This window comes from Vigna angularis, chromosome 5 (assembly GCF_016808095.1).
Source record: "Vigna angularis cultivar LongXiaoDou No.4 chromosome 5, ASM1680809v1, whole genome shotgun sequence".
NCBI lineage: Eukaryota > Viridiplantae > Streptophyta > Magnoliopsida > Fabales > Fabaceae > Vigna > Vigna angularis.
In genome coordinates this window covers 3,639,264-3,652,870 of record NC_068974.1, presented here as the reverse complement: position 1 = coordinate 3,652,870, position 13,607 = coordinate 3,639,264, and the positions used below count along the sequence as shown (strand labels likewise).

General features: G+C 40.4%; 1 protein-coding gene across 1 annotated transcript; it reads right to left on the bottom strand.

Annotated features, from left to right (window-relative positions):
- Positions 1–6,007: 6,007 nt before the first annotated feature.
- LOC108321519 (uncharacterized) lies at positions 6,008–13,224 on the bottom strand. Its single transcript, XM_052878074.1, has 3 exons — positions 12,033–13,224; positions 9,661–11,950; positions 6,008–9,476 (listed from the first exon to the last, which is right to left on the bottom strand). The coding sequence occupies exons 1-3, from the start codon at positions 13,222–13,224 to the stop codon at positions 6,008–6,010; spliced, it is 6,951 nt and encodes a 2,316-aa protein (XP_052734034.1).
- Positions 13,225–13,607: the final 383 nt, after the last annotated feature.

Here is a 13,607-nt window from a genome sequence, read left to right as displayed (position 1 = left end):
ATTTAGAGAAGAAAACTTTGATACATGTTGATTTTTTTTTGTCTTTTTGAAGAAAAAATTTGATGAATATACATGGAGGCAAATTCAAAGTTAATGAAAATATGTACATGATGTATTGGAAGATTATGAACCTATGACATTTTTTTTTTTTTTGAGAGTCAATTTGTTTCTTTGAAATCATCCAATTTATGACGATCTAGACTTCCAATTTCCTTTCAATGGATGTCCAAATTCTAAAGTCAACTGTGCAAAATGAAGTTTGTGTGGTACGCATTTCTTGACGAGATACTAGTGTGTACATGCTTGATACCAGGGTTTGGTTAAAATATGTGGAGGATGATTGGAAGGATTTGGAGAGTACCGGGTTGGCTACTTGAGCCTCTTACTCCTTAAAACGGCTACAAAGGCCCATGTGAGCTAGTAGATACCCAGAAGCAGCTCCAGTTTGGAGCATGGTAAAAGTATTGGTATGGACAAATGTATCTGTGAGTTGAGAGGGAATAAGTCAGGAATCAGGGAGTGAGAATATCATGTGGGATTTGCAAATTGCCCCAATTTTGGTGGTTTTTAGATTTTTGAAGTTTAGGGCGAAACAAGATCATGCAAGGCCCAACAAGGGATGCCTCAGTCTTTGTATGAGCTTTGAATGTTCAGATGAAAAAAATGTGAGATTGACAAAGTCGACCAATATTCTGAATGGGCCGGGCCGAAACATATGAAACTCACATAGTTGCCCCGGTTTGGAAGAACAGGCGAAAAGGTTATGAAGAGCTTACAAAGTTGCCCCAAGTTTGGGACTCGGGGGAAGATTTTGGATGGGATTTGAACGTGTTCAGGAATTTGTGATGGATATGGAAAGGATTGGCTTGAAAAGATTGCTCCAATTGGCTTGATTTTCCTTTGTATAATTTTGATCAATAGGGAGTTCCCTTCATCCGAGGACATTTATTTTTCATCATCATTCATTTTTTCATTTTTTTTTTACAACTGCATTGTTGGTCATTTTTGTCTTGTCTCAAAATTAAGCTTTATGAAAAATTAAGCAACCATCATTCAATCTGTGTGGACTTTTATTGGGCTTGTAATGTGGCTTGGGCTAAAGGGTATTGAAAGAAAAGATATAAAGGCTCAAATAAATTTTTGTGGGTTATATTTTTTTGAACAAGAGTTACCATCTACACCTTGTATCAGCTATTTGTCAAATCTGTTTTGATTTTCCTTGCTAATTTGCAAACTTCACTCTTTGTTCGTCATCACTTTGTGATTCTTTCCGTTTTTTGCCTCACTTTTGAGGAATTATCTTCGTTTGATCACTAAGTGTGTTCCTTTGCAATTTGAGTTAACTTCTACTGTGATGATAACCCTTGTTTGGGTAAAATTAGAAAAGAAAATTCTTATTGGCTCAAATTGGGTATCAAAGGATATGTTTTTGTTTTTTTTTTTTTTTGATGAAGAAAGATGGCCACACATCATTTCAAATTTTGATTGCTTTATTTTCAAAAGATTAATTAGGAGACAAAGACTAAATGATCTCAACAGAGTCATTTTCATTCTCTTTCATTTTTTTTTTCATTTTTTTTAACGGATTCCAGGATCTCCCAAATGAAAGCAGTGGAGGATGGAAAATCTGCCCCAGTGTAAAGCTTGGTGTTTATCATTTGGGCTCAAGAACATGATTGGGCCAATCTATTGGTATAGCGAAGGCTAAAGGATGATGCTTTCAAGCAATGCACACACAAATATCTCTTAAGAATATGCGATTTGATCATTTGACTCCAGGAGATTATGACATCCATTATATATTTTTTTTTGAAATCTCATAAAATGGATGATTTGCATCGAAAACAAATGACTCAATTTTTGCGTATTTTTTGGTTTTATGCATGAAGAAAAGTAAAATGAAAATGATGATACTAGTTGAAAAACATGTTTTTTTTTTTTTTTGTTTTAAGAGAAAATTACGTATGGTGTCCAGTATGAAAACTGGGCTTGGGGGCCAGTGTGAGAACTGGGCTTAGAGGGCCAGTGTGAGCTGGGCTTAGGGGGCCAGTGAGAGAACTGGGCTTTTGGGGGCCAGTGTGAGCTGGGCTTAGGGGGCCAGTGTAAGCTGGGCTTGGAGGGCCAGTGTGAGCTGGGCTTGGAGGGCCAGTGTGAGCTGGGCTTAGGTGGCCAGTGTGAGCTGGGCTTAAGGGGCCAGTGTGAGCTGGGCTTACGGGCCAGTGTGAGCTGGGCTTTTGAATTTTGAGAATTTTTGAAACTTGTGATTTGAAAAATATTCGCCAGTGTGAAAACTGGGCTTAATGGGCCAGTGAGAGCTGGGTTTAAGGGGCCAGTGTGAGAACTGGGCTTTTGGGCCAGTGTGAGCTGGGCTTAGGGGGCCAGTGTGAGAACTGGGCTTTTATGGGCAATGCAAAGAATTGATATGAGAAAAATTTGATTTAGGAAAACGTTTGAAAAAAATAAAAATGTTGTTTTTTTTTTGTTTTTTACTTTTCGACACGGGAAAATCCAGATCGGATCGGATCCGAGGAGAAGTATCATAGAAGGAAGTTGGACTTACCAGGCACATTGATCCAATGGATCAGATGACCTGAGCCGTGTGAACTTGTCACAAGAAGATGACAGAGAAAACATTTTTTTTTTAATTTTTCAAAGTTTATGGAACAAGCTAAAAGAAAACCATTTTTTTTAATTTTTTGTTATGAGAGGATTTCACAAATTTGAACTAAAGAAAATTTTGCAACACCACTAGACTCAATGGGCCCAACACTATTCTTCTTACAACCATGACAAAAACTTCAGACAAGAGTCTGAATTCCTTTATTTTTATTTTTTTGCACAAATACTTGTTCACACAAATGAAAAAGGAAATTATGAATTGAAAACACAAAATCTACATAAACATGCATTTTTTTATTTTTTTTCCAGAAATTCAGATGCACTGGTTCAAGAGAAACCACATATGCCAAAGGGCCTAATGGGCTCAAAAACTGTTCATCTTTCATTCTCAGATTTTTTTTAAAATTCAAAGAAAATCACACATGACAACTTGAACAAAGGTACAAAACATCATTCAACAGCAAAAATGCGAAAACAAAATATTTTTGACATATTTTCCAAAAGAAGTAGACTCGAGAGAAAACCACGAAGGCCATTGGGCCTAATGGGCTCGAGCACTGTTCCCTTTTTTCAATATTTTTTTTTATTTTTAGATTTATTCAGAATGTAGAAGAAGAAGGAATAAAATCAAACAAAATGGTGTGATGTGAAATTACAAACATGCCAAAATAATTCTTCACTCAAATTTATATTTCAGAAAGAATTGGGTTCAAAGAAGACTAACATGACAATGAGGCCCAATGAACCTGGAAATGTCCTTTATCATGAAAAACAATTTTGAACACTTCAAATTTTACATCACCCCACTTATATATATTTTTTTTTTGAAAATTTTTCATTTATCATATTTTTGATTTTTTTTGTTTTATTATTTTTTTGGTGAAATCGGATCATCCAAGAAGTCTTGAATTGGGCCGGATTGACCCAACAAAACCCTACCCATTTTCAGATTTTCAAATATTTTTTTTAATTTTTACCTTTTTTATTATTTTTTTTGAACTCAGAAAGACCGGGACCGACACCAGACGGTTGAAGTGACCGGAACTGTAGCTACAGTGGATTTGCTCAGCTATAAGTCGAGAGTTCCTCCGCGTTGGGCGACATTTTCTGATTTTACTCTCTGTCTATCCTTCTCTTTCTCACTTCCTCTCTGAGCGTCTGGATCTGCTAGGAGCCTCTGTCCCCGCGTGCCTTCGAAGGCGTCTGAGTCTTCCGACAAGCTTCTGCAAGCCCTTCTCCTTCCAGGTAAGTCATCTGAACTCTAAATCTCTCTTCATTCGTGCTTTTCTTCTCTTAAGTTTTCTTTGCCTTTCTTTCCTTCACGCTTTCTGTTCTTGCCCTTTACTCTTTAGCTTTCTGCTTCTGCTTTTCTTTTTATGCTTTCGCTTTCCATTTTTGCTTTCCTTCCCCTCTCCCCTTTATGTTTTTTTTTTTTTTCTGCAAGCTCTTCTATTCTTCTGCTTTCCGCTTTGTCTGCTTTTATTTCCCTCTCGCCCTTCTCTGCACTTCTTTCTGAGTCTTCTTTCTTCCACTTTTCTCTTTTAATTTTAAAAACTTAAAACACTTAAAAACACAACTGTCCTAACTTAAGGGGTATATAGGCTGGAAACCAGACGTTAATCTCCCTTCGATTGAAGGTATGGCAGAGACAATCGGGTAGAACAACGCCACGTACGCCATAAAATCAGAAAACTTAAAAAGAGAATTTTATTTGTATGAATCGAACATGGACAAATGGACAAGGACAAAAGGACATAGATCCGTTTAGGACCCTTTTGCAAGGACCGTGAAACAGATCCGAGACCAGACACTGAAATAACAAAAACTGATCGGACAAAAAACTAAAAGGAAACAAAAACGACTAAAGAAAAAACTGAAAAAAACTTTTTTTTGTTTTATGCTTTTGTTATGTTTTTGCTCTTTTTGCTTTTTATTAATTTTTTGTGTTTTAGAAAACTTAGAGAGGAAAGATGAGCGAGATGGAGATGGAGAGGTACACCAGTCAGCGGTGGAGACCTACTGACGATCAGGTCAAAATGATGACCCATATCTACAATTACGGGGTCACACATCCCAGCAGAGCCCAAGTCGTCGAGATTGCATCTCGACTAAGGGCTTTCGCAGATGCCACTGAATACAATGTGCACTGCTGGTTTAACAACCACGGCAATCGGGTCAGGCGCTGGCAAGCGGACATAGACCCTACTGGCACTCAGTTTTCACAACTGCCGCTATACATGTATGGTAAGTACCCTGATCACCTCCATCTTTTTTTTGAAAATTTTCTCCTCATCTTATTATTGACAATTTTTTTTATTTTTTATTTTTTATTTTTTTATTTTTTTGGAAGAATATGATTGGGTGATCATGAAGGCGCCGAGGCTGCTGGACTTGTTCCCCGTTCCAATCATCATTGATGACGATAGGGACGAACGACAAATCCCTCCACCCATGCTTTTCACATTCCGGACCCGAGCTCCCTTGACGGAGCTCTCCCTCAAACCACCGCAACCAGCTCGGGAATTTTTTCGCTGAATTTCCTTTTGATTTTATTTTTATATTTTCATGGTCTGTAATATTAACGATCACTAGTGATCGAACTCTGAACAATCTTTTATTTGCTTTTGTTATCTGCTTTATTTGCCCTTTTTTTTATTTGAAATTGTGACTTTGCACTTTTTCTGTTATATCTGTTTTTTTTCTTTTTTTTATGCATTTTTATTTTATTTATCAAATGTTAAGATCGTGTGAGTATATTCAAAATGATGTCCTTGTTCAAAATCATGTTTCCGACCTTACTGTAAATCTTGCGCTGATGATGAAATAAAATGGATTTTGATGCTTTTTATTTTTATTTTTATTTTTTTTTTATTTCAGCCTAAACAAAATTTCTAATCTAAACGAAAAATGGAAAACCGGGTTCATCAGAAAATAAATTATTTACGGAAAAAAAGACTTCGAATGAAATGAGAGCCAAAGCGAACGCCATGAGCATGAAGAACACAATTTTGAAAACATTATGCATACGAGACAATGAAATGGGAAGAGAAGAACAAAGAATTCGTAAAACAAAATGAACAGTTTGAAATTTTGATGACCCCTTCTCCTTTTTTTTTTTGAATTGTATTATTTTATATATTTTTTTACTTGTTTTCTTCCACGACATCCTTGAGGAGCGAGTTTGTGCTCAATGGAATATACCCGTGATGCTTTAGTCATTGTCGTTTCCCTTTATTTTACTTTTAAAACTCAGTGTGATATGAATCGTGTCGAAGAGCAAAAGATGAAAAAGTCAGATAATTTTATTGAAAGAAGTAACACAGAATACAACAAAATTTTCACAAAACAGTATTAATATCCCTTAGTAGCATCCCCTATCTCGGAATCATCATGCGTAAAACTTTTTTACCGCATCAGAATTGACCGGTAAAGGTAACTCCTCTCCGTCCATCCTTGTGAGAATAAGTGCCCCTCCAGAGAACGCCCTTTTTACTACGAATGGCCCTTCATAATTTGGTGTCCATTTGCCTCTGAAATCCCTTTGTATGGGCAATATCTTCTTTAACACCAGTTCGCCTTCATGGAAATCCCTTGGATGTACTTTTTTGTCGAAAGCCTTTTTCATTCTTCTTTGATACAATTGCCCGTGGCACACCGCTGTCAGTCTCTTCTCTTCGATGAGATTGAGCTGGTCAAACCGGGATTGAACCCACTCAGCTTCCTCCAATTGGGTTTCCAATAAAATTCGTAGAGATGGGATTTCCACCTCAAATGGAAGCACTGCTTCCATCCCATACACCAGCGAGAAAGGTGTGGCACCAGTGGATGTTCGTACTGAAGTACGATATCCATGTAAAGCAAAGGGAAGCATTTCATGCCAATCCTTGTAGGTGACCACCATCTTTTGCACGATCTTCTTGATATTCTTATTAGCAGCTTCTACTGCCCCATTCATTTTTGGACGGTAAGGAGAAGAATTAAGATGATGAATTTTGAACTCCTCGCATAATTCTGCCATCATCCGGTTGTTCAGGTTGGTAGCATTATCAGTGATGATCTTGTTAGGCAGCCCATATCTGCAGATCAATTCCCTTTTTATGAATCTGGTCACCACCTTTCTAGTCACGTTGGCATAAGAAACGGCTTCGACCCACTTGGTAAAGTAATCGATTGCGACCAGTATGAAGCGGTGTCCATTTGACGCTTTTGGCTCTATAGCTCCAATAACATCTATCCCCCACATTGAAAACGGCCATGGTGCAGACAACACATTCAAAGTCGTAGGCGATACATTGATATTGTCTGCATGCATCTGACATTTCTCGCACCTCCTTACATGTGTACAACAATCATTTTCCATGGTTAACCAGAAGTAACCAGCTCTCAGGATCTTCCTAGCCATTGAGTGCCCATTCATGTGGGTGCCGAATGTACCTTCGTGTACTTCTTTCAATATCAATTCGGCCTCTTTTGTATCTACACATCTGAGGAGAATCATGTCATGATTTCTCTTGTATAAAATGTCCCCACTCAAAATAAAGCTACCAGCCAACCTTCGTAACGACCTCTTATCGTTTTCAGATGCTTTTTCAGGATATTCTTGGGTCTTAAGATAGTGCTTGATATCGAAGTACCAAGGTTTACCATCCACCTCCTCCTTGATGAACTGGCAATATGCTGGCTCCGTATGGCTCTTCATTTCAATCACTGGTAAATCTGTATTCGGGTCAACCTCAAACATGGATGACAAAGTAGCCAACACGTCTGCTAACTGGTTATCTTCCCGTGGTATGTGGTTAAATGTGATGATGTCGAAACACTCCATTAATCCTTTGATGTATGCCTGGTAAGGGACTAATTTTGCGTCTCTTGTTTCCCACTCTCCCTTCAACTGGTTGATGACTAAAGCTGAATCTCCATATACTTCCAGAATTTTCACTTTGAACTCTATTGCCGCCCGAATACCCATAGCGCAGGCCTCATATTCTGCAATGTTATTTGTGCAATCAAAACACAGCCTTGACGTCATGGGCATATACTGCTGCTCTGGAGAGATTAGTACTGCCCCTATGCCATGCCCCATCATATTCGACGCTCCATCAAATAATAATATCCATGTTTCTTCGTCTCGGTATTTCTTGCCTTCTTTGAATAGAGCCATGATATCTTCATAAGGAAACTCGGGCTGCATTGGCTGATAATCATTGATGGGTTGATGCGCCAGGTATTCTGCTAATGCACTACCTTTGACGGATTTCTGAGTGACATATACGATGTCATACTCTGACAATAGCACCTGCCACCGAGCTATCCTTCCAGTGAGAGCGGGCTTTTCAAAAATAAACTTGATAGGATCCATCTTGGATATCAACAATGTAGAGTGACTCAACATGTATTGCCTTAGGCGATGAGCGGCCCATGCCAATGCACAACAAGTTCGCTCTAACGATGAATATCGTTGTTCGCATTCTGTGAATTTCTTGCTCAAGTAATATATCGCATGCTCCCTTTTTCCAGCTTCATCATATTGACCCAATACACAACCCATTGACCTTTCCAATACAGTTAAGTATAAAATTAGTGGTCTTCCTGGCTCGGGTGGACGCAATACAGGTGGGTTTTGCAGGTATTGTTTGATTTTTTCAAAAGCGGCTTGACAATCCTCGTTCCAAACCATAACCTGATTCTTTCGTAGCAACTTGAACATTGGTTCGCAGGTAGCGGTTAATTGGGAGATGAATCTAGCAATGTAGTTCAATCTACCCAGAAAGCCGCGAACCTCTTTCTCTGTGCTAGGCGCAGGCATTTCTGATATCGCTCGCACTTTGTTAGGATCCACTTCTATCCCCTTTTGGCTAACCACGAAGCCAAACAACTTCCCGGATTTCACTCCAAATGTGCATTTGGCAGGGTTTAACCTGAGTTTATACTTTCTCAATCTCTCAAATAATTTCTTCAAGTTGAGGACATGTTCTTCTTCCGATTCAGACTTTGCAATCATGTCATCCACATAAACCTCGATCTCTTTGTGCATCATATCATGAAAAAGTGTCACCATCGCCCTTTGATATGTTGCCCCGGCATTCTTGAGCCCGAAAGACATTACCTTATAACAAAAGGTTCCCCACAACGTGATGAAGGTCGTCTTTTCCATGTCCTCAGGCGCCATCTTAATCTGATTATACCCCGAGAAACCATCCATGAACGAAAATAGCGAGTACTTGGCTGTATTGTCAACTAAAGTGTCGATGTGTGGTAACGGGAAGTTATCCTTCGGACTTGCACGATTCAAATCACGATAGTCGACGCACATTCGAACCTTCCCATCTTTCTTAGGCACTGGTACAATATTTGCCACCCATTGTGGGTATTTCGCCACAGTCAGAAATCCTGCATCGAATTGCTTCTGTACCTCTTCCTTAATTTTCAATGACATTTCTGGTTTCATTCTTCTTAGTCTTTGCTTGACTGGAATGCATTCCTGCTTAAGTGGGAGCTTGTGTTGCACAATATCGGTATCCAAACCTGGCATGTCTTTGTAAGACCAAGCGAAAACATCCTTAAACTCCTTCAGTAGGGCTCGCAGCCCTTCCCTTACTTCCTTTTTCATGCTAGTACCGATTTTTACTTCCTTTATCTCTCCTTCGTCTCCCAAGTTGAGTATTTCAACATCCTCCTGATGGGGTTTTATCTCTTTAGACTCTTGTTCCACTAATCTCAAGAGCTCTGGAGAGAGTTCCGGGTCATCTTCCGGATCGTCTTCCGGACCATCTTCCGGATCATCTTCCGCATTAATGACAGGGTGCTCCCACTTAGGGATATTGACATTTTTATTTTCAAAACATTCATTGTCATATCTGCATTATTTAAATTTGCGAAAAGAATAAATAAACAGGAAAAACGATGAAAAAGGCTAAATGATGATAGAAAATGAGAACAAACACGATTCAAATATCACACTGAAAGCAAAATAAAAGCATCAACCCGTGAGCCATGAATCCCAAAGCTCGGGTGAAGCGATAGGGTTAATTAATATATTACATTTCAATTGATTTAAACATCACGGGTAAATCCAGAGTCTTCCAATTGTTGAGTTGTACACCTGGGGAGCAAACCCACACGAAGTTTAAGCTTTCAGATCTTGCTTCCTCTTCCACCACCGCTATATGACTAGTGTTCACCCATCCAGCACTGCGAAAACTCTCTTTGATACCACAAATGTGGATTTTCTTTGCCCTTGGTTCCCGTTTCCCCATTCGAGCCAGACTGCGTTCCTTCCTTTCCTCAATCAACCTCTTGTCATCTTCCTTGTTGGGTCTATACCCCAGGCCATATCTGTTTTTGTTCCCAATCATCTCCAATGGGAATGTACGTCCTTGTCCATACTTGCCTAAACCATTCCCGTACTTATAACCTTCTTTCAGCATGACCTTGGCTGCCATGATAGAGGTGCATGATAAATGTGGGTTCATAGGAAATGGCTCAACATAGGTGTTTCCCACAATTTCTAATGATTGAAAAGCTGTTTCCAGAGCTTCCTCGGCTGCCTCAATATATCGCGTGGACGATGGTCCGCTCACAAGGAGGTCCTCCTCTCCTGATATTATCACCAGCTTATCTCCCATAACATATTTCAGCTTTTGGTGTAGTGTGGAAGCCACAACTCCTGCGAAATGGATCCACGGGCGACCCAACAAACAACTATAAGCCGGGAGGATATCCATAACTTGAAAGGTCACTTGAAAGACACAAGGACCGACTTGAACGGGCAATTCAATTTCTCCCATCACTACCCTTTTACTGCCGTCAAATGCCCTCACAATCATAGAGCTTGGTTTCATATGCATTCCATCACAGGGCAGCTTCTCCAATGTTGATTTTGGCATGACATTGAGAGAGGAACCATTGTCCACCAAGACACGTGCTATAACGTGGTCTAAACATTTCACGGAGACATGAAGAGCCTTGTTATGACCTCTCCCCTCAATGGGTATCTCCTCATCAGTAAAGGTGAGGTAATTATTAGAGATGATGTTGCCAACGATGCCCTCAAACTTGTTCAACGAAATACCATGCTCGACATGAGCCTCACTGAGTACCTTCATCAACAACTTCCTGTGAGAGGTAGAATGCATAAGCAATTCTAACAAGGAGATCCGAGCAGGCATGCGTTTCAACTGCTCCACCACCTTATATTCACTCTGTTGAATGAATTTTAAAAATTCGCAAGCCTCTTCCTCAGAGATTTCTTTCTTGTCTGCCTTGTCAGAGGTCTCCTCTACTTGCACCCCTTTCCCCTTTAAATGCTCCTTAGTATTTGCATCCATTGGTGTTTCATTATTACTAACTTCTCTTCCTGTCAAATTTGGTGGCGTGAAGATTCGACCACTCCTCGTCATTCCGCCGATGCCTGATATATTTTCAACAACTGGATCCTGGCTAGAGAAATGGCTTTCAATGCATTGTCCTTCGTCGACTACATGTGTCTCATACCTCCAAGGGACAGCCTTCTCGCTTTTGTAAGGAAAAGGAACTGGTGTATGGATGACAACGGGCGATCTTCCTTGAATTACTGGTGCAGGGGTGGTTCGAGTGAAGCGGATTATCAACGGCTCTGGCCAAGTTACATCTGGCTCCATACCAGTTTGTGCAAACACCTCCTCGTACTTGTCTTCATAGCACACTTGCATCAAATTCCTATCAAACAGATCTTGTAGAAACTTTTCGAATTCAACGCATTCTTCGATAGAGTGCTCCGCGCATGGATGAAGTCCACATGCTCTTTCCAAATCATAAGCCCCGTTTAAAAATCCCAACTTTAATAATTCCTTGAAAATAAACCTTCTGGAACTTCGGATCTTACTTGCATCCCTTATCAGTTCATGCTTCTTAACTTCAATGGCATTTGTCGAGGCATTACCATGTCCGGATAACGGATTAGTATCAATGCTAGGTTTATCTTCTTGAAATTTTAGCCACCCCGCATCAATTAGGGCCTGCACTTTACGCTTGAAAGCCATACACCTCTCAGTTGAGTGACCCACGCCTTCCCCGTGATAACTACACTTGGCATCTGCATCATAACCCCTAGGGTATGGAGGCTGCAGGGGTATCATTGGACATATAGCAACCAGACCCCTTTTGACGAGGTGAGGTAATAATTCAGTGTAAGTCATGGGGATGGAAGTGAAGTGGACAAAGTTTCTTTCCTGGGTTCTTCCCGGATAACCGCCTTGACCTGCATTCGGATTTGGATTAGCACTTGGTCCAGTCCTCCAAGCATTGCTTATGACAGTTTGTGATTTGGTAGAATCCTTGTTGTTGTTGAGGCCTAATTGGATGAGCAAAAGCCGCATTGGCTGAATATGGAGGTTGGCCCAAGTATGGTCTATAATTGTGAGAAGGAGCCTGACCTCTCCATACAGGCATTGCCAATGCTGCATGCACATCTCCCTCTTTTTTCTTTCCTGGATTGAAAGAAGGCTTCTTTTTAGAGTTTTCCATCGTAGATGGACCGCCTGCAATCTTCCCACTCTTCACCCCAATCTCTATCCTCTCGCCAATTATGACGACGTCAGCGAAATTGGCGGACACATTCCCCACCATATATTCATAAAATGGTGGCTGAAGCGTATTTACGAACATTGCCACCATTTCTTTTTCAAACAAAGGCGGCTCCACTTGTGTGGCCAATTCTCTCCACCGTTGGGCATATTCCTTGAAGGTTTCATTGTCTTTCTTTCCCATATTCTGTAATTGTAGACGGTCCGGTGCTACATGCGTGTTGTATATATACCGTTTTACAAAGGCGTCGGCTAGATCTGCCCAACAATGGATTCGAGAGGGCTCCAAGTGGGTATACCAATTTAATGCTACCCCAACCAAACTGTCTTGGAAAACATGGATGAGTAACTGGTCGTCATATGCGTACGCAGCCATTTTTCTGCAATACATGGCCAGATGGTTCTTAGGGCATGTATCACCCTTGTACTTCTCGAATTCGGGCGCCTTGAACTTATACGGTATTTTTACTCCAGGAACCAAACTTAGTCTTGCAACATTTCCGAACCCATAGTTTTTCATCCCTTCAATAGCCCTCATTTTTTCCTCCAGAATCTCCAGTCTGTTTTTAGCACCGTTACTGATGTCGATTCCTGCGCGCGCCGCGGTTTGTGATGCGGCTCTTGCTGAAGAATCGTGGTTAACAATCATATGCGGTATCGTAGTCATTCTTGTTCCTTCAACTGTGATCGGTTCATTCGTTTGAGTACTTACCAAGGGAGCTGACACAGAGGTCGGTCCATGAGTGGTGATTGGTGGGATATCAATAGCTGTGGAGATGGGAAACGACACATGCCCCCCTTCGATATACTCTCCTACGGGAGGAGTATATCCTGAGGGTAATCCATACAACGGGAAAGGAATTGATTGGCTCGTAGCATTGAAAAATGGGGGATAAAAATGGGCATTCCCGCCAAACAGTGTAGATGAAGACTCTCCAGTAGCCTTCAGGGATTCAAGGGCAACCAAGATTTGTCCAACCTGGTCCTTAAACTGACTCATTTCAGCTTTGATGGATTCTTGTGACTCTTCCCAGCTTTCCATGACCCTTGAATTGGCTCGAGTCCTGTAGGGATGTCGTGGAAAGTTGGCCGTTTTTTTTACTGTTTTATTATTAACTTAAGTTAGATGAAATGCTTCAAACAAAAAGGAAAGAAAAAGGGAGAGAGAAAGAACAAGGAAAAATGTGATGCATGCTAATGATAGGTGGAAATCATAAGATCACGACAATGTTAATGATGGAAATCGATACAAGTTGATACCATACAAAATATCTTAAGTCTTTCATATAGAGAAAATCTAACAAGACATGAGTCACTTCCTAACCCGAGCAATGAAAGCCTTCATTTCGCCTACTAGCCATTTACAATGGTTAATAAAAAGCATTATCTCGGGAGGCGGGTTACAAAAGTGGGTCGTGGCTTCGG